A 20,254-nucleotide genomic window follows, 5' to 3' on the forward strand; every position below is an offset into this window, starting at 1 on the left:
CTCTGACACCAGTCTGTGAATACGTCCAAACAAAGCTTCAATGTTTTGTTGCTGTGAGGCTCGCCACTTAGTTTTTCTGAATACCTGGCTAGTGTCGCATTTCAATGATCTTAAATGATCTTTAGTAGTACTCAGAGGAAATCCTCTGTTGCCTTTTTTTAGAGATTTGATCCAATGTCACAGTAGCTGTTGAATGTTTCTTAGACATTGCCTGATTTAGAAAGGTTTAGAACAAAAAATGCTAGCAATTAAAACGTGGTCATTCACACGTCAAAGAGGAACAAATGTCTCTCTGCAAGATTTTGAAATGGTGACCTTTTTTTTCTTTAAACTTCAACGTGAAACTATACATCTTTTTGATGATGCATAAGCAGGTGGTTTGGGATGTTGGGGTTTTTTTAATTGTTTTCAGCTGCCATCCCTCTGTCATGTGATTATGTGTGCTTTCTTTACCAAAATCTAATTTCATTAGTTTGGTTTTCATAGCAGTAGGGGAATGCTGAAGAACAGACTGTAGTTCTCACTTATGCAGTGACCCAACCCCCTGTGTATTCATGAAAATTCCTAGGGGTGTTGTGTCTTCTTCATCTCTGGCTGCTTCCACTGGTCCCCTACCTTTCCACTGGAAAAAAGGCACTTTTTTCCACCCTTCTTAATTTAAAAAATCACCCTTCTACTAGCAGACTAAATGAAACCACTTCCCTGTGTTTTTTTTTAAACAGGGTATTAGTGAAAAGGAGACTTTGTTTTCCATGTCTCTTCTTTGGTTGGGATCATGTGACAGTATGAGGATGGTGTTAGGATGAAGATAGTGCGTCAAACCTGCATTTAGCAATTATCTACTGTGGACCTAAGTTAGACGCTTTCATTTTGCAAAGGAGAGAAGATTTAGTTTCAAATATCTATGATGTTTATTAGAAGGGATTTTGCTGTAGGCATATTGATCCATGGGAACTATTCTATTACTCACAGTGAGCACTAGACTCCTTAGTAGTGAGTAGTAGTGAACTTTTTGGTTAAATTAAAAATAAAAAAAAAACCCAAACCATAGTATTTTTGAAAAGTTTGAATGTTTTGATTGTTTGTTAGATATGTTTTTAATTGGAAATTAAATGCAAGACTTAGCTGTAATAACAGTAAAGCTGTATATTACAATAAAAGCTGATCTAAAGTTAATACACAAATTTTTTTGCATGTAGCAAGTAGAACTGAGAGCCTAATGTAATAAATAACATTCTTAGAGAATATTAATGGAAGTAAGTTATAAAGGGTACACTGAAGGAGTCTGAAGGTTTTTTCTTCAAAGCTTTCAACAAAGTGTTATTTCTGGGGTCAAATGAGCAGCTTTTCCTGGGCTGTGTTAAAGTAGAGAAGGTAAACAAGCAACTGTTTTGATTCTAATGAGATAGGATGTTAAATTTGCCTCTTGAGTTCTTCTTAGGTGTCTTTCTTCTGTGTCTTTCCTTAATAATCTCAATGTGACCAGTCAGACATATAATCAGTAAAACTATGAAGAATTATTTGGGTTCTCTTCAATGTAATGTAATCTAACTTAAGGTTATTATATCACCCATATTTAGGTTTGCTCTACTGCCCACCAGGCTCTGAAAACATGACCTGGAGTCTCATACCCACTATTAATATTTATTTATTGAGTTCTGAGGAAAGATCATGAGGGATATAATTCAAAAGCCTTGTTTTAAGTTCCTCTTCTTTTTAATCTTGGCAGATGCCTAGCCTTCATCACCATGCTGGTTGTCATTTCAAACAGGGATGGCTTTCATAGAGGATGGAATATTTTATTTGTAGCAAACATGCAATGTTTTCAAAATTAACAAGCTGGGGAGTATAAAAATATATCAATTTTTAAATTAATAAATGTTTCCCACCTAAGTACGCCTTCTAGAAAAGCAACAATTAAAAAAATTGCTGGTCTTACAAGAACGAATTGCAGATTTGGAGAAGAAAGAAAAAAATCTCACTTTTCAATTAATATAATACCTACTAGAAATTGTATAACAGTTGTAATTATCTCATCTTTTAAATGAAAAGTAATGTTTGCTCCTGATTAGAATAGTTGGTCACATTTAAAAGGTAAAACCTAGATCATCTGTGGTTAAAAAGAAAGAAAAAACACAGGCAGCAAGAGAAAATACTAACATTACCTTCTAATAAAAGATGATAGGCAAGTAATAGCATATCTGACGTTCACAAATGATCAACTCAGAAATTTCTATCAAATCATTACAGTTGTATGAAAATACATTTAGCACTCCAAACTGGTAGGTTCATGGGAAGTAATCCTTTAAAATTACTGTCCTTGAAACAAAATAATTAATTAGATGCCCAGACCTGTATAACTAAATTGAAGATATTAAAAAAAAAAAATATGCAATCAACTAAGTCAGGTGCTGATGGATTCCTGGGTGATTTTTAAACATTCATAAAATACTTAACTTCATTTTATAAGCATACACTAGAGCTTTATTGCACTATTAGGGCATGAAAACAGTTCTATTATAAGTTATACTTTGGACCGTACATTTATTTGTGCATGAACACATACTTACATGTACATTTAGAGGCAAATGAGTGAATTTTAAAGAACATTTTCTCATTCAGCTTAAAATGTCACATAAGTTTTCAAATGCAATGACAGCAATTTTTCAGAGAAAACTTACCTCATCTGAAAAGCCTTTTTTGAACTATTTGACCCAGAATAATGTTCATATATTCAATTTTTTTTAAAAAAAAAGTCTATCCATTTTCTATTTTCTCAAGCTGCAGCTTCAACTGTTCCACACAGGGGAAAAAATTGTATTAACTACAAAAATAGTATTAAGTATGAACCTTAAAATATTAAGGATTGGCAATTAGCTACATATGTAATACCTTTATTACTTCTAAAGATTTATGGAAAGTCGGTGGTGTTAATATTGAACCATTTTGCAAAGGCATTCAGGTAAGATTAAGTTGTGAAACCATACATATACGTGTTTTGAGATAAGTAGGGGAATACTTATATTTTACACTGTACATTCCCTGAAGGGGTGCCTACCGCCTACTCTACCTGATATGGCAAGAAATGGAGGGTGAGGAATGATGACTTGGTAACACATTAGAAACAGCAACATAACATGATGCTCTGTTTCCAGTGGAAAGCACATTGCTGTGAGGACTGAAATAGGTTTTTCCTCCTGCCGTTCCCTACCTGCCCACGCAGAAAACCTGGGCTAGAATTGCTGGGGTTGTGCAGAGTAGGAGTCAGTATCTGCCCAGGGAGAATGCAGGCTGCAACCACAATTTCTGCAAACTTTACTAGATTGGTGCTGGGTTTCTCACTGGATTCAAAGGCACAGTCATGTTAGGGTTTATAAAAATGCAGTATAATCCCCAGCTCTTGGACCCTACCCAAAATGTTATGACAATCAGACCTCCCCACAAGCTCAAAACTTTTGTTTGGGACTCTGTGAGTCTCAGTCTAGCCATGTGAAAGTTACAGGTACTGAGTGCAACCACATAACCCCTCTGCAAATCTGACATCTGTTTGGTAGCGTCAGTCCAGATACACCCACACAACAGTGGAATATGCACCAGTTGGGGTATGGTGTTCCCAGGATATTCTCAGACGATCAAAGGTTTATGAAACAGCGGGTTTGTACACTCTCCTGGGGGAGGTGCTTCATCCAGTTCTCTAAAGCTTCAGTATGTTTTGTGGTAAATGTTGTGAGATACGATGCTGAGGCAGTGGGTTTGGGACAGTTATCTCCTCCACTACCGTTAGTAATACCATATTCTGAAATATCTGATATCTGCAAGGGCCACTTTGAAATATATGAAGGCAAAAATTTTGTTTGTGTGAGCATGGAAAAGCTATGCATCCAGATGCCTTTCTCAGGCTGCAGGGGCTGTTCACAGTGTGAGAGGCTGGTGTGCTGTCAGTGCAGCTGGATTTTAAGCAAGTCACTTTGTGAGCAAAACCAATGCACTCTAGACTGCTAGGAATTTGTGATTTATCTCCTCTATTAGAAGTCCTAGCCTCGGTAATCACAACTCACCTGCTATCTCCTGCAACACCTGGACATAGGAGGTTCATGCTGTATATAGTCCAGTGTGTGATTATGGGGACTGATCAGAAGGTAACAGCAATGCTGAATACATGGCAGATGAACTTTACTTGCCTTCCCTTACCTGATAGGACTAGTTACCATTTTTGTTCTTTACCTGACATCAGTTTTCACAGAATTTGTAAGCTACTATCCACCTTTCATTTTTTTTTATTCCCACCAGACTGGGTTGTCTGCTAGGCTTCACAAGGATCCTTAGCATGTTCTCAAGGATGATCCTACTTAGACATGTTTCCCAGCATCTCCCTGCACGTGCAAAGCTTTCCTACCTAAATCTTGTTATTTCCTTTCCTCAGATCTCCACACTTGCAGCTCCCAGCTAGTCTATACAATGCAAGTGGAGGTACGTATTTCTGTTTTGACATTTTGGAGCAATATGGATATTAAAACATTAGAATTCCTGAGTCTTGAGAACAGGCTCACTACAGCTGTAGTAATGAAATCTATTAGCTTGTATATGACCACTAATAGTCAGCTTTCCCGCTAGACAAAATTTAAGGCTAAAAGATTGCAATTTCCTTCAAGCATAGAGTTACAACAATACCACAAAAATACAGAGAAAAAAAAAAAAAAAGCAACAAAATGCATGATGAAGGCTATGTTTAACAAAAGCCACTTTTTGGTCCTCAGCATCTTAGCTAGATTCCGCTCCTCCTTCTGTTAGGTCAAGCTGGAATCTCCTTTAAATTTAAGGCAGATCTCTCTTCCTCCTATTTTCTCAAGTACTTGCTGTCCCCTCTCATCAGGGAGATGGGGAAGAAAAAGAAAGGATGGGACAACTATACATAAAAATACGCTAAGCTAGACTGTCCTAGCTTTCACTTGTGTCTTGGGAGACTGCTTCCTAGTTTGCAAAATTCAACACTGAGACACTTCATTGTGTTACAGTCAGTCCCTTTTCTCCACCTTCTTAAGGTTCTTCAGTTAGCATTTCTATCCTACATCTTCATTATCACGTTCTTGGGTTTCGGCTGTTTTTAACTTGTGCATATTTCTGGAGACATTCATAAAAACTTATTCTTTATAAGAAATTTAAAATGAATAGCCCTCTTTCCTATGTTAATTCTCTGTTTAGTTTGGAAGGAAATTTCTTTTTGTTGAGACTATCACAAGACCAGATTTAAAGGTTATCTTCAAGGACAGAACTGGTGGACAAACAGTTAGGTCAATATCATAATTTCCCTGTGGGAGAGGAAGGAATTGTACGAATAGAATATGCTTAGAATGAATTTGGTAGCTTTTGTTCCACTGTAATTCTTTTCATTAACAGGGGATAAATCTGACAATTTATATGCTAGAAAGCCATAGAAAATATGAAGAAAGGTAGTAAGTAGGTGGAATTAATAGGTGTATTAAACAGGACTTCCCATGACAGAAAACTTTGAAGAATCAGAATTCAAGTTTGTCTTCAAGCTTAAGTGTACTTCACTAAGTTTAACCTTTGAGTCTTTCAAGATAATAATAATAATAATAATAATAATAATAATAATAATAATAATAATAATGGAAAATAACACTTTATACACAAAACGTGATTTCATTCCCTAAAAGTTTTCCTGCATCTGTTTCTGAAGATTGTTGGAGTATCATAGGTAAAATGCCAAACACATTGTTTTAAATCGAACACTTAGTGGTATTCATGTTTCATGTCTAGAAACTGGCAGAAGCCAGTCAGAAAATCATTGGGTTTATAGCTATATTTTTTTGCAGGGGGATTAGGCTTAATGGGTTCTTTAAGATTTAACTGCCTTAATTCAAAACATTTCCCCATAAGCAGAGGCAAAGTATCTTACTCTTGGATATTGCACTTCATAGTCAAATATATCAGCCTAAGCACTTTACGATAAAACCAGTGTACATACACTTCTAATATCCCTGCTAGAGAGCACTGCTTTCCAAATCTGGACTGGGGCAGACATCTGGGAAAAGTAATGCCTCAGGCTGCTGTAGTTACCTCTGAGAGAACACATCTGTCAAAACAAAGTTAGTTTGCCAACTCAGGTACTGGGGCCCCAAGCATGCCCATGGTATTTCTTGTTTTGGGGCAAAGAGCAAAAAGAATAAATTATGATTTGTGTCAAAAGGCAGAGTCTCAGGGGAGCAGAGATTAGACTCTCGCTAGCTCTGACAGAAAAGCAGAGATGACAATATTCCCTTTTTTGATCTCCACAACCAGACTAATCAGCTATAATATATCACCCTATAAACAAGATGTCACTTTTTTTTAACCTTTTTGACACAGGTCAGAATCAACAGGGTAAGATATTAGCCTACCTGACTACCCTGTATTTGGGGGATGAAAGACTATGCACTATGGGTCTGCATAGTAAGGCAGTAATAAATATGCATGCAGTTTCACGCAGGAACTAAGGGCTTTGCTTTTTACAATGCTCATGGAAAACAATAGTTTTTAAATGTTGTCTATCTAGGTGATTTATGTTTCATGCTAGTTCACAAAGGACTCTGGTTAGTATGTGATTTATGGGTTAGAGTGAAATAATTGTCCAAAGCCAAGCTGAAGATAGGCTTCCAACACATTAATAATACATTAAGTTAATGTTTCTTTCTTGGCATTGCCTATGCAAATTCATATTTTCATAATAAAAATTACTGTTTATTTTATGTTGGAAATGGCTTTAGGTGAGAACATGGTTTTTATCAGGTGTCTTGATTAAATACTAACTGTCAGTTCCCTGATAAACTTTTAACCAGAGATTTTCCTTTAGACTCAGCTGATACTTGGTCAGAGAAGAAGAGGGGGCATCAGCTTGCTTTGCTAAAAACTGGGAGGGAGCTCTCTGTGCTGCTCTTTGGCGAGTGTGGTGAAAATTCATCCTGGTTAGAAAATTCAAACACTGATAACTGTCTCTGGAGAACTGTTCATGAATTTGAATCATTCACAAACAGGGGGCATACAAAGTCAGATTTAAAATATATAGTGCCAAAATTCATTCATTTTGTCAAGCAAGCACAGGTGAAGATAATTTCATTTAAATTAATTACTTTCTGACAGAAGCAAATGGCAATACATATTGTCTGTCCAAAATAGTATTAGATTTGATTGCACTTATGTTAGGTAGACTAGAAATTAACTTCTCTGCTTGAAATTATTTGTGACTTGATTACCTGCTGAATCACTTCCCTTTCCAAATCATGATTTCATACCAAGAGGCATATCAGAAATAATCTTTTACAAAATATATAAGGAATTCATTCATGGCAATATATTCTTCAGAAGGAATCATACTGTTTTTCCTGTCTCATTTTTGTGGCTCCATTGAGTTTGTGCCTGTTAAGTTTCTGAGAACATTTGCCTTCCCGAGATTTCTGAAGAAAAACAGGGTAAAGCATTTGAGGTGACTGCTTTGGGGAATCTTCCTTATGAAGTTGTGACTTTCACAGCAAATATGGTGTATGAATGTGTTATGACCACAAGACTATTTTTGCGGGGAAGTAACAAGACAGTTCAGATGTCTTCCCATAATACAGAGTGGCCTTGCTATGTATTTGTGCCACAAGCTGCCAATTAGACCCATATGCAAATAAATATTTGATCATTCTGACTGCCGCTATCCAAAGCAGCTGAAAATAAATACCACACCAATTATTTTATAAGCTCAAGCTGGCTAGTTTACACTCTGTACAATGCAAAATGAAAATGCTTTGTATTTTACAAGTATTTTGCTTGTCTTTTATTGCATTTTATTATAAATAAATAAATAAATAAATGTAATGCTATTCATACATGGATTTTAAAGAAAAATACAAGAGCATTAATAAATAATGGGGGGGGGAACTGCTGAAAATTATTAATAGAGATATTATTATCTATGCCATCAAAACCATTTTCCATGCATGTTATATGATAAAATAATATAGTCAAGAATAAATGTCAGTTAGCTTTGGAAATATACCACCTTCTTCAATTTCACTTGCAGGAAATTTTTCATACAGCAGAGTTCTGACGACATGTATGTTTGGGAGGTGACACAAGTTCTGCTGTATTGTTACCTCTTGCTGCACAGATTGAAAAACTAAAAAATGCACAGGAATGCTGTATGTTCTGAAACTGCTGCCCCTTTTGTACGGTATACAGCATAATCTTAAAAAAAATAATTAAAAAATCATACCATTACCTCTACCTCGATTTGAGGACACATACAATTTTTCTCAGACCCTACAAATCAATTTTTGCATAGCTGAGAGGTGGTGAAAAGCGGGCAGGGACTGCATGTGAAACAAAGTCTATAAACTTATGAATTTTTCAGGGTTAATCTGTAAAGGAAATGTCTTTTTGCCAGTTAATTGAATAGGATTATGTACTTTTCTGGTAGCAATTGAAAGGAAGTGTTCCTCTCCTTTCTGATCCTTCAAGAGCTTTCTGTACTTTAAACAATTGCTAGTCTCATTTTGAACAAAGCTTGTATTTAATATGTTGTAAGGTGTCTTGAAAGGATTCTATTTTCGGCATATCACAATTTTCTCTCTAAAATCACCGAATATTCTGATTTGACATATCATTAAAAGATAAATTAAGGAAGAAATCATATTCTGCCCAAAGTAGAAGTTCAAACTTAAAATATCCTTTTGACATTTCACTAGAAATATCTAGGAAGCCACAACTGAATACGGGCTAATTATTTTTCTCTATTCTTTTTTATGATGGTATAGTTTATAAACAATTTTGTAATTATATAGACATTTTTGCTTGGATAAAAGTAATGAAGAATATTACTCCTACCAGATGTTCCAAAACTCATACAATTGGGAATCAAGTTACTAGAAAATAAAAGAACAGGTACATTTTCATCTGTTTCACCATTATTAATTAACTTTCACAAATAATTCAGGAAAAATAAAATAATAAGGTTTATTCTGGGGAAAGAGAATTTTCTTGGTCTAGTGTCATAATTTTCACACTCTTTAGACTTGGATGTAGAGACAACAGCAGTCAATGAAGATACAAGATTCCTTAGATCATAATATTAAGATTCTTTTTGGGGGGGTTTATTATTTTTTCTTTTTTTTTAAATGAGATTGTATACCTGGTTTATGATGGGCTAGCAAAAATACTCTCAGGAAAGTTTAAAATGTGGAAATCAGAAACATCCAGATTTCTCTTTTATCTCCTACTTACCCTATATAGAACTGTAGAATCATAGAAGAGTTTGGGTTAGAAAGGACCCTTAAAGTTCATCTAGTCCAACTGCCCAGCAAGGAGCAGGGACATCTTCAACTAGATCACGTTGCTCAGAGCCCCATCCAGCCTGACCCTGAATGTTTCCAGGGACGGGGCATCTACCACCTCTCTCGGCAACCTGTGCCAGTGTCATGCCACACTCACAGTAAAGAAATTCTTCCTAATATCTCATCTAAATCTATTGTCTTTCAGTTTAAAGCCATTACCCCTTGTCCTATCCCTACATGTTCTTGTAAAAAGTCCCTCTCCAGCTTTCTTGTAGGCTTCCTTCAGGTACTGGAAGGCTGATATAAGGTCTCGCTGGAGCCTTCACTTCTCCAGGCTGGAAAACCCCAACTCTCTCAGCTTTCATAGGAGCGGTGTTCCATCCCTCTGATAATTTCTGTGGCCCTCCTCTGAACTCGCTCCAACAGGTCCATGTCTTCCCTGTGCTCAGGGCTCCAGAGCTGGATGCAGTACTCCAGCTAGAGTCAAGCTACAAAGCTTTTCCTTATAATTCCATCACCCAAGCACGGCACTTAATTTTCTAGATTGTATCTTTCTTATTTCCTGCAAGATTAATCTCTACATGTAAGCTCAGAATTTTTTTTTACAGAGAAAGTCTAATTTGCAGAAGGTTAGACAGGCAAAACCAGCTAAGTTATAACAAATGTCATTATCCATTTGCTAAGAATATTGTCTATTGTTTTTGAAAATCTGAAATAAATCTGACGAGCTTTCAGCTATAGAAATATGTTTAATTGCCCCAGTCTACAGGACACTGTATGCTGCAAATTGCTGATTCATAAAACTTCAGGGCAGTATGGTGCCATAAAAAGTAGGTATCTAGGAGAAGAGCTTATGAAGGTTTTATTTAAGCTTATCATAAAAATCGAACCTTTTGCACTGGAAGTGTTTATGAAGTATGATTTACAGAACCACAGTAATGCACTCTCTTTGTCATTCCCATACCTTTGTAGTTTTTCTTTCTCAAACAGTTTAGGTTTATTCTTGTCCATCATGGTTTGCACATACCTAAAGCAAACACAAGCAATTAGTTTTTTGTGTTGTTGTTGTTTCTAAACATTATCTGTTTTTCTCAGAAGTCATTCGCTCTGCTAGATCTGCCTCAATGAGCAGCATAAGTAACTAAAGACACGGTCATCACTGCGGAGGGCACAGAACGCCTATGTGCTACACCTCATTTTTCAAATTCTGATGGACTTGTGCCATTGTTTTTTAACTTTTGTAGTTTAGATGTTTGCTTCACTGAGTTAGTTGTACTGACACAGTATTTCAGCGGTTGGTGGTGGGGTCTACGCGGCTTCCTGAGGAGACGCTCAGAAGATGCTCTCCTGGGCCGCGTTTCGAAGGGATCGGCCAGCCGAGCGGAGGCTGCCGCGGCCAGGGCGCTCCGGCAGCCTGGAGAGCCGTGGCCGCGGGTAACACCGCCAGGGCCGAGGAGGGCGCCTGCCCTCAGCCCGCGCCATGCCCGGGGGCCGGGGGGGTGTCACCCCGCACCCGGCTCAGGGCACCCGCGCCGGCACCACTGACTGCAGCCCAGGCGGCCCCCGGCCCCCGGCGGCGGGCAGGGCCAGCGCTGGAGGCGGGTTCCGCGGCCGCGGCGCCGGGGGCGGTGTCCCCGCTCCGCTCCGCCCGCCACCCCGCCCGCCTCCCCGGCCGTAGGCGCGGGCAGCCGCCGGGCAGAGGGGAGCGGGACGGCGGCCGGTGCGGCGGGGCGGGGGAAGCGAGGCGCCGGCGGAAGAGCGGAGCGGGGCGGCCGCCCCCCGCCCCCCGGGGCGGCGCGGAGCGGAGCGGCGCGGCCGCGGGAGGAACGCGGCACGGAGCAGAGCGCGGCGCTTGCCGCTGCCTGGATGCCAGAGGTGCCTCGGGAGCCGGCGGCCGGCGGCACCCGGGAGGGCCCGGGGGAGGAGGCGGCGGCGGCGGCGGAGGACGACGACGGCGGCGACGACGACTCTGGGCGCGGAGGGGAGGAAGCAGACAACGCTGGCCATGGCCTCCAACTTTAACGATATAGTCAAGCAGGGCTACGTGAAAATCCGCAGCAGGAAGCTGGGGGTAAGTGAGCTCTCCCTTCGCCCGCCTGGCCGGGTTGGGGGCGAGGCGGTGGCGGCCGCCTTACCGGCCTGGGGGTCGGCGGTGCCCCGGGCGGGGGCCGACAGCGCGGGGCGCGGCGACCTGCTGCTGCCGCTGCTGCTGCCGCTGCTCGGACTTGGCTTCCTTCTCCGTAGGGGTCGGTGGGGATGCGCTGCCATTGTATCTCGGAGGGGGCCAGCCGGCTTCGCCCCTCTCTCTATCTCCGGGAAGGCGCCGCTCCTCCCTTCTTTCTCAGCGACTGGCTTCCAGGGTCACTGTCCGCGGAAAGCTGCGCCCCTGTCCCTCCGTCCTCCCCGAATCCCGCAGCCCAGGCCGGACAGACACCCGTCCCCGCGCCGCCCCTCGCCCTGCTGCTCCCGGCGGGGGCTCGGGGGGGTGGGGGGGGAAGGCGCAGGCAGGGTCTGTAAAAACTTTGTGCAGGTTCTCCCACCCTCTCTGCCTCCCTCTCCCGATTTGGGAAAGGCATGTCTTTAATCGGGGCAAGGTCTGAAAATATTGGAGGCTGGTACCAGAGCAGCCCACTAGTAACCGAGAAAAGTGGGGTGTGGGGGGCTGCGTACGAGCTGGTGCCCGGGGGTGCGTGGGGCTGGAGCCTGCAGCGGGACGGGGGACAGGCAGGGAGGGAAGGGGGTGACGGCCGCATGGGCTGAAAGGCAGATGCAGAGGCTGACAGCGGTCAAAATTAGGGGCAGGCCCTCAGCCAAGGATGGCTGGCCTCGGTGCCCGCTGGGATGCGCAGCCAGGCCGAAGGTAGCGCGGTGTTACCAGACTGGCCGTGGGCACTTTCCCTGATGGGGTACAGCAGGCCTTGAAAAGGCAGTGAAGTTGGAGCTGAGTGCGTGCAGGGGCCAGGATTTCCTAAACTTTGGTTGGTCCCGGCACCCAGCAGATTGGGAGTCTCCTGCCCTTTGTATGTGTGAGAATGAGAAGGCTCGAGGGGAGCAGGAAGCCCTGAGGCCTCTTGCTGTCTAGCACAGTTAATGGTGTTGCAAATAATCCCAAAAGACCAGGGTCCCTGTGGGCTTGAGGCTTAACATGTCAGGGGCTGGGAGGAGGGCTGGGGTTGTTCTTTGGAATCACCCTTATTTTTTTTTTTCTACAGACGTGCAGAAAAGTGTGGGGTCCCTACCCGTTCTCCCCTCCAGGGAGGTGGGCTGCCTCTCCCTGCTTCCCCCAAACCTAACGGAGCAGGGGCCATATGAAATCGCTCTCCGCCAAGTCGTGCTCTGCGCGCTTATCATAGTGCTAATATTTATCTCTTCCTCCTCCCCCCTTCTTCCTTCCCCCCAGATGCTGTGCTTTGCTTGCAGACACGGTATGCAGGATGGTGGGAAAGCAATCATAAATTGACCTTTGGAACACTTTGCTGCCTTGGCAGGGCTGTTAATTCCAAGAGAGCACAGAAGAGTTTGGTCTGGACCCTTAATAGCACCAACTCTATATGTTTGAGAGATGGTGTAAATCCAAAGAGAATGGCTGCTCTTATTAAAGATTTTGCAACCCCAGAGTCACTCCATGTATCGGTCAAGCATTAGACTATCTGAAGAGGCAATTTCTAAGCCTTAGTTCATTTCTGGCAGTCCTCTGCTTAAACCTTTGCTCATTAGTTTTTCCCTGGCTCAGCAGTGTTATTAGATGGGCGCAACACAAAGCAGTGAGATGATGGTATCGTACCATGATGTTGGTAGTTGCAAGCAGAGTTAATCTATTTGATTTGCAAATCTGTATTTGAAGGAATCTCGGAGTCCTTTAAGTGTGAAATTATGTATATGCGTATCTCTATATATGCAAATACTTTTATATACCTATGTGTATAGCATATATGCAACAAATGTAGAGCACATATTACAGTAGTCATGAATGATACCTGCTGACTTGTGAAAACAAAATTATGAATACAGTGTTATTTCATTGCAGCGTATCTTAAGTAGCTTGAATATTTTGTTTTGAAGACATTAATCTGAAGGTTTTTTTGGTGGGGAGACACATAACTGCATTTTTTGGAGTGGATATTATGGTCAGAATGATTATCATACTTCCAAAGCAGAAGTGAAACGGTTCATACAGTGTCTATGGAGGTTCTTCTCCTGAAGATGTGTATGAGGGTGACAATTCAGACTACACAGCCTCAGGCAGGTGGTAGTATAAGCTTAAATGTGACGTATGGGGATGCACATCTGAATAAATCTATTAAGTACAATGTAAAATGGATTATATTTTATAGGAAATAGCATCAAAACTTAAGTTAGTATCATGGTTGAAAGGTATGAATATGCGTGTATATATCCATAGGTAATTGGATTCTTGTGGCTGAATTTCTAAATTAATGCAATTTTCATTCACCAAGTGAAACATTAAAGATTTGTATTTTTTTTCCCCTTATGTCTATCTTCAAGTCCATACCTTAATGAATTACACTAGAGCTGTCAAAATGTAGGTGAATGCATCAGTTTTTAGGGATAGAAATGTCTGTTAAGAAATAAATATTTTTAACCTCCAAAAAATATTGAAAGGATGGAAGAGAGATATGGGTTCTGGAAACTAAGGCTGCATTTTGAATATGGAAATATAATTGTATCTCTTGCTGGTTATGTTTCATTCTTACACACTGGAAGTCACTGATACCTATATATATTTTTTTTTTGTCATAATGGTCTACAGTCTATATTTCAATGTCTCCTGAAAAGTAGATTGATTAGAACTTGGACAGCTGAGGTGACTAATACCGATTTTAGTGCTAGAATTAGTTTTATTGCTCGAGTCTATCCCTTAGGCTGGTAGCCAACTCATTACAGAAATTCTTCCAGTGCAGCTTTTATTCTGTCTTGTTTTGTGACTAAGGGAGCCCTGGCTGAGAATCAAATGGAAGATACTTAAATATAATGCAGCCTGTGAAATTTCAGGTAAAACTGAGTGACATAATACCGTAGAACGAAATCAGATGGCATATTTAATTTTATTAACAAACTCCAACAACAACCTTTGATGTGGTGTGAACTTTCTGGTAGAATTTACTTTTCCAAGAATTTAGTTTTCAACAACCCAAGTCATAAGTCGTCTTCTGATTGCCCTCTTGTATTGTTTTTATGCTTTGTAAAATAGAAGTTCTTCATGTTATATAAATGTATTTTACAAGGTATAACATGTTTACTTCTGACTTATTATGGCTACAGCTTGCTTTACCTACTTGTTACCCTAGCTACCTATTCCCCAGATATCTGCAAATTGGATCCATAGCATGCATGAGTGCTCTCTCCAGTCATGGAGAATGGACAAACATCCATTCTGAACAGCACAGTCAGGATTTGGAGCTATTTTGCCTTCAGTAAATTATTCTGTTCAGAAGGGGTGTTTGAAGTCAAAGACAAGGCCTAAGTCTTGATGGAAATACATGGCAAGAAGTAGTATGAGAATTTGTCCTTTTTGTTTAGTGGTATCTGATCATCAAGAGTTTTTGCCTTCTTTTCACCATAATCACAAAGTGCTTGTATACCATTTGATTTGCTTGTATACCATTTGATTTACATCTTAGCGGGCTTCCGTGTATTTTCTGACAGTTCAGTATTTTCAAAGAGACCCCACTATTCTGATATCTTTATGTTAAAGTAGCTTCTTTTCATGCAGGGTTGGATAGCTTGCCAAAATGAGGAGCTTTACCAGCCTCTCTGTTGTTGTTGGAATCTGACATCTACCTCCATTGGGAGTATCATGATTTCTGCTGTGGAGGTATCAGGCCATGAAGAGACATCCAGCCAGTTAGATCACTTAGCCTGTCTCATTACTTTGTTAGTCATGAGCTGTATACAAAACTTTTCTATGGTGCCTTGAAATTTTAAACATAATATTAAAGCCTGTGTAATAGACACTCACATATATGCATGACATCTTCATTGAGGTAGCACAAGAATCTTTGAAACTCAGAAACTGTGGTCAGTGAGGACAGTTGTAATGAAACCATCTTTTAAAAATCTGTTTCCCTGCAGCCTAAATATGCCTTTCTTTTCTCTGGCATTCCTACACTGTGTGATATTTTGCTTTTCTCTAATACTACATAAAGGAAAGACCTCATTCTTGCAGCCATTACATTTGACCTGCGTGACCCTCCTTTGAAATAAATTTGATTGTAATGTGGTGTGCTGTTCAGATCAGAATAGGTCATTTGTGTAACGTGGAACAGGACTATGCTGCCTTTGTTCTTTTGGAATCTTTCATACTTGTGTCACATTAAAATTCATATGACACAATTTTACACTGCGCAGGCTGTGCTCATAGGCTGAAACTTTCTTGTAGCAGACTGGAATCTCTTTGTTGCCTCCTAATAAACTAAGCTGTGAGGATTTCATGCTTTGTTGAAGTGCTGTTTCTTAGAAGAAAAACAATTTGATGTCACATTAGGAAGTCTAATTAAAAATGAGTATTGTGTCACTTTGATAGTCTTGTTTTGACCCATATCAACCTTTGAAGCCATAATCTTTTTGTTTGTTTGTTTTTGTCTTTTTTTTTGGCACTCCTTGGCCACAGAACAGAAGAACCCTATCTAACAGAAATTTTGACTTAGTTGGTGACTAAATACTGATTTTTACGTATTTCCACATACTGAATAGAATTCTTTCCTGAGTGGTTCATCCTAGACAATAATCCTGCTATCCAAAGAGAAAACTGTATGTGCCAGTCAGTCTTGATTGAGTAGTAAATAACAGTTTGCTCTTAGTTACCAAATTAAAAGTTTTACTGTATAACACCCACCCCCCCACCCCCCCCCTATTTTAGCCATACTTTTAGAGTGTTACAGTTACCTTTTCTGGAAGTTAAGATAATGTTTCTCCTGCTGTTAACCCTGTTTCCAATCAATCAGCACTAACAATGCTATGAATACAAAACTGTGATTGCAGCTTGGTTTCTCTTGAAATAGTGCAGTGTGTATCTTACAGAATCCTAGTATTTAACTGATATCATGTATATATTTAAGGTGAAGAAAGTAAAGGGATCTGCAAAATGTCCTGAGTTTAAGGGTACGTTGATGTCAGCAGCTTTGCAAGTGGGTCATGATGAATACAGAGGGCAGAGTAAAAGTGGTTCTGTTTCTTGAGTTGTTATAGCATATTCCAAGAAGCAGACAAATGAAGAAGCCCAAGCAAACAGTGCAGCCTGGAATGGACATCCTTTCCATAGATTACTTTGTTATTAACTGGGAAATCTGCTCAGCCTGTTTGAAAGCACCAAGATTGCCTTTATAACTACATCCTGATGGATGACCTATGAATTACGACTCAGAGGATGAAAATAATTCAAATGAAACTAAAAAAAATTAATTCATTTTTATATATATATAGTTTTTTACTATTCCAGACTGACAGGATTTAGGTGCTAGATTTTCCATGTAAAGGAGTGCCTTTTTTTATGTTAGTTCAAGACAACATGAGATATGGAATTAAAAGGATTTCACTGTAATCCATTAAAGAAGCTAGTCACATTTACTACTTAATACTGAAAGTATCATATAAAATACTTTCACATAAAATGCTTTCAGTACTTCTTCTTGCTACAGTTACATGAATGGATTTAAAGAATTAAATGGAAAACACATGGATTTCCAATTTGGTCATTATGGAAAGAACAATCACTTTGAGCTTTTGAGTAGTTCTTATTGATTAAGCATATCATGCAGGAAATGGAAAAAAATCTCTTGCATCCATTGTAAACAAGGACAGAAAGTCCGACAATTTTTTATGCTAAAGTTTGTGTTTAGAGAAACTTGTGTCAGGCTTGTGGTAAGCACTTTGGATTTGCTGTGTTTCCCTGTTACTGTTCTTGACGTTCTTTTCCCCCTCTTAATGCTCAAGAGATCTGATAGCCAAAGGTCTATTAATTTTTGTAATGATGTCGGTTATTTGAAGGGACAAATAGTTTCTCTTTTGCAGATAGCATATCAAATCCATGTTATTGATGGATTATATAGATGCTTCTGTTTTTACTCTTGTGTGTAATATCATTAGCCTCAGTGAGATTACACCTTAGCTGTATGAAGGTTACACAAAGAAGTGTTTGTAGACTTGATCTCTTGCAGTTGCATACTGCGAGATGGTAAAATTATATTGAGAGTTTATTTGTAACTCCTGTAAGGTGATGGCCTTCTGGTTTTTTATTTAGGAGTGTGTCATTTTTTGTCCTATGATGGACATTAAAAACCCAATGAAAAGACCCTGAAGTCAATTTAAAGGAGCCCATTAACTTCAGTGGCTTTGGTTCAGAGTCCAGGTAGGAACATTAGCTGCATGCTAGGACATGAACTTCCTTGTTGTAAAATGCCCTTCAAATCCTACTCAGAGGAGTTATCCTTTCTCAAATATGTAATTATGGAAGGGACATTCTGTATAAATCCTTGAAATACATGAAGAATTATTCATGTCATTCCAGTAGTGAGTTTTCTTCCTAGTTTTTTAGAAATAATCTCTCTTTGAGTCATTCATTCAGATTTTTGCAAACAGTGCAAAATGCATTATAGCGGTTGCCTGGCAACAACATATTCAGGCAACAGCATATGTGAACCAGTTGTTAGTTATACATTTATATATGTAACTATGTATAGAGAATACATTTTAGATAGCTACTAATGAGAAATTTAAAAAAAAAAAAGTGCTATGAAATGCTCTTCTATTTTTTAAAATACAAATAAAGGGGTCTGGGTCTACATTGCCATGGAAAGTTTATATTTTATTTTAGGTTGTGTAAAAGACCTGCTAGTAGAACAGCTTTTCACAAATATCATGATTTAGTTAATATACTAATATATTACATAGCAAGCAATATAAAATAATGTCTTTGCTGAAGGTGAAAAATACTTTATGTATGGATACTGAATTATATTAATCACTGCTCTGTAAATTAATAAACTGTTATTGAACCAAAATGTGGGTATTTTACTGTATATTGTAGCCTTTCAGATCTGTTATGTGTAAAATAATTGTAAATGTAGTGCTGCATTTTATATTTTTAATCTCTTCAACTTGCAGTGGAGCTCTAAGATCAAAAAGATACTAGTATATTGTTGTAATTAATCATTTAGTTGATTTTTTTTCCAGATAAAATACATAGTTCAACTCTAAATACTACAAAATTTCTTTAATAAAGTCATCAATGACAAAGAAAGAAACCTTTAATCTTGTGAAGAAAGTTTGTATAAAGTAGGATGAAATTGCAAATGTCTAAAGAAGAGTTGAAGGAGAGTAGAATTCAAAGTAACTGTGTGTTGATACTTTTGTGTTTCTGTTAATATTTTTGTACTATTCAGAATACATACCCCTGCATCACCTCTGAAAAGGAAATTTGTGTGATTGTTTAGCACAGCTAGTAAATCACTATAACTGAAAACCTTGTACAAGTCAAGAGATTTTTTTTTAAAAAGATTTTCTGTTGGTGTAAGAATTGAATCTACTGACTCCAGGAGTACTCTTACTGACTAGGATAGGCAGAGTCTTTCTTTGAAAGCTGAGATTAAAACTGTAGATTTTTGAAGGTGAATGTTAATGTTGAAGTCTACTTAGAAATTAAGTAAAAAAATAATGCAGACTGTAAGGTAGTGATGGATTATACTTTTTTTCAGTGAACTCTGCTACAAAATAAATCTTCCATATTTTGCAGGTTTTTAACAATCGTAACGTGTGAAGCATGTCATTGACATCATACTGAGAGGTTACAAGACCATGCAAATGGAGCCTCACAGGAATTACTGTTCACTTCAGATGCACATAAATTAGAAAGATAATTAATGAAAGTGTGTAAGTCTTTTAAAGGATTGATCTTCTTTCTCTCTGTTGTTCAGTTGCCAAACTGACCCTCATCATCTCCAGCTTACCTGGACTGAACTTCTGAGAGGTTGTATTCATTAACACGTCAGTAAGGAGTTAGAAGCACATGGCATTGACTAGATCTGGGGAAAAATGTTACACACTGTCTGCCTACTGGAGGAGAGGCTTTTCAGCGTGTTTCCCCTACCTGTTCATTGCAAAAAGAAATAATAGCATAGTTTAATATCAAAAGTTTTTCCCTACTGTAGAACCAATTTAGGACCATTTTTGAGCAGGAAGCGTAAGATACTTCTAATACTCTCTGTCCCTGGAATAATTTTTTTAAACACTGTTGCTCTGAAGTCCACTGCCCTTAGAGTGAATTAGTATATTCTCTTTTCTCATGCAAACATTACTTTTTTTTCCTTCAAAAGGAAAATAATACACAGTCTTAAAAATAATAATACAAAAGGATTTCCTGAAGGAGTAATTATTGTTTTTTTTTTAAAGTGCCTAGAAAGAGGAAACTGCTTGTAGTTGGCCTTTAGGCATTATTGTGATAAATATGATTGATATTTTATTATCATTGCTTTTATTTTTTATTCTTATTTATCAGAAAACCTGTAGAAAATGAAGTTTTTGATAAAGTAATTACATGTTACAGTAACTGTGTTATCTAGCTCCAACATGATGAGACAGTGTGAAAAAATAAAATACGAGGCTTAACTAAAAATGGAGAAGACTTCCATTTTAACTGAAGTTGATATACTAAATTATTAATTGCTAGATTAGTATGATAATAATAAGGTACTTTAAAATGAAATCGTTTTGCTGATGAAAGTAATTTTTGTTGATGCAGTTAGAATATTAATACTTACTCTAAATGAGAATGATTTTTCTTCTTGAAACCGTACTTTCAAACTGTTTTCTATGAATACCTTATCAGAATGTAGAGTTTTGATACAAGAACAGAAAAAGAACAGGGTTTTTTTTTGGTATAACAAAAGCAAGTTATAGGTGCTCAGTGCATGGTCCTTTCAGTT

At 38.9% G+C, this 20,254-nt stretch overlaps 1 protein-coding gene across 1 annotated transcript in view; it reads left to right on the top strand.

The window, feature by feature from the left end:
• The first annotated feature begins 1,195 nt into the window (after nt 1-1,195).
• Nucleotides 1,196-20,254, top strand: part of DOK6 (docking protein 6) — a 270,560-nt gene continuing 251,501 nt past the window's right edge. Inside the window, exon 1 of the mRNA XM_080381166.1 lies at nt 1,196-11,385. Coding sequence (XP_080237292.1) covers nt 11,320-11,385 — 66 coding nt within the window. The 5' untranslated portion in view covers nt 1,196-11,319. The remainder of the gene's footprint in view (nt 11,386-20,254) is intronic.

The sequence above is a fragment of the Falco punctatus genome, assembly GCF_963210335.1.
Source record: "Falco punctatus genome assembly, chromosome: 3".
Taxonomy (NCBI): Eukaryota; Metazoa; Chordata; class Aves; order Falconiformes; family Falconidae; genus Falco; species Falco punctatus.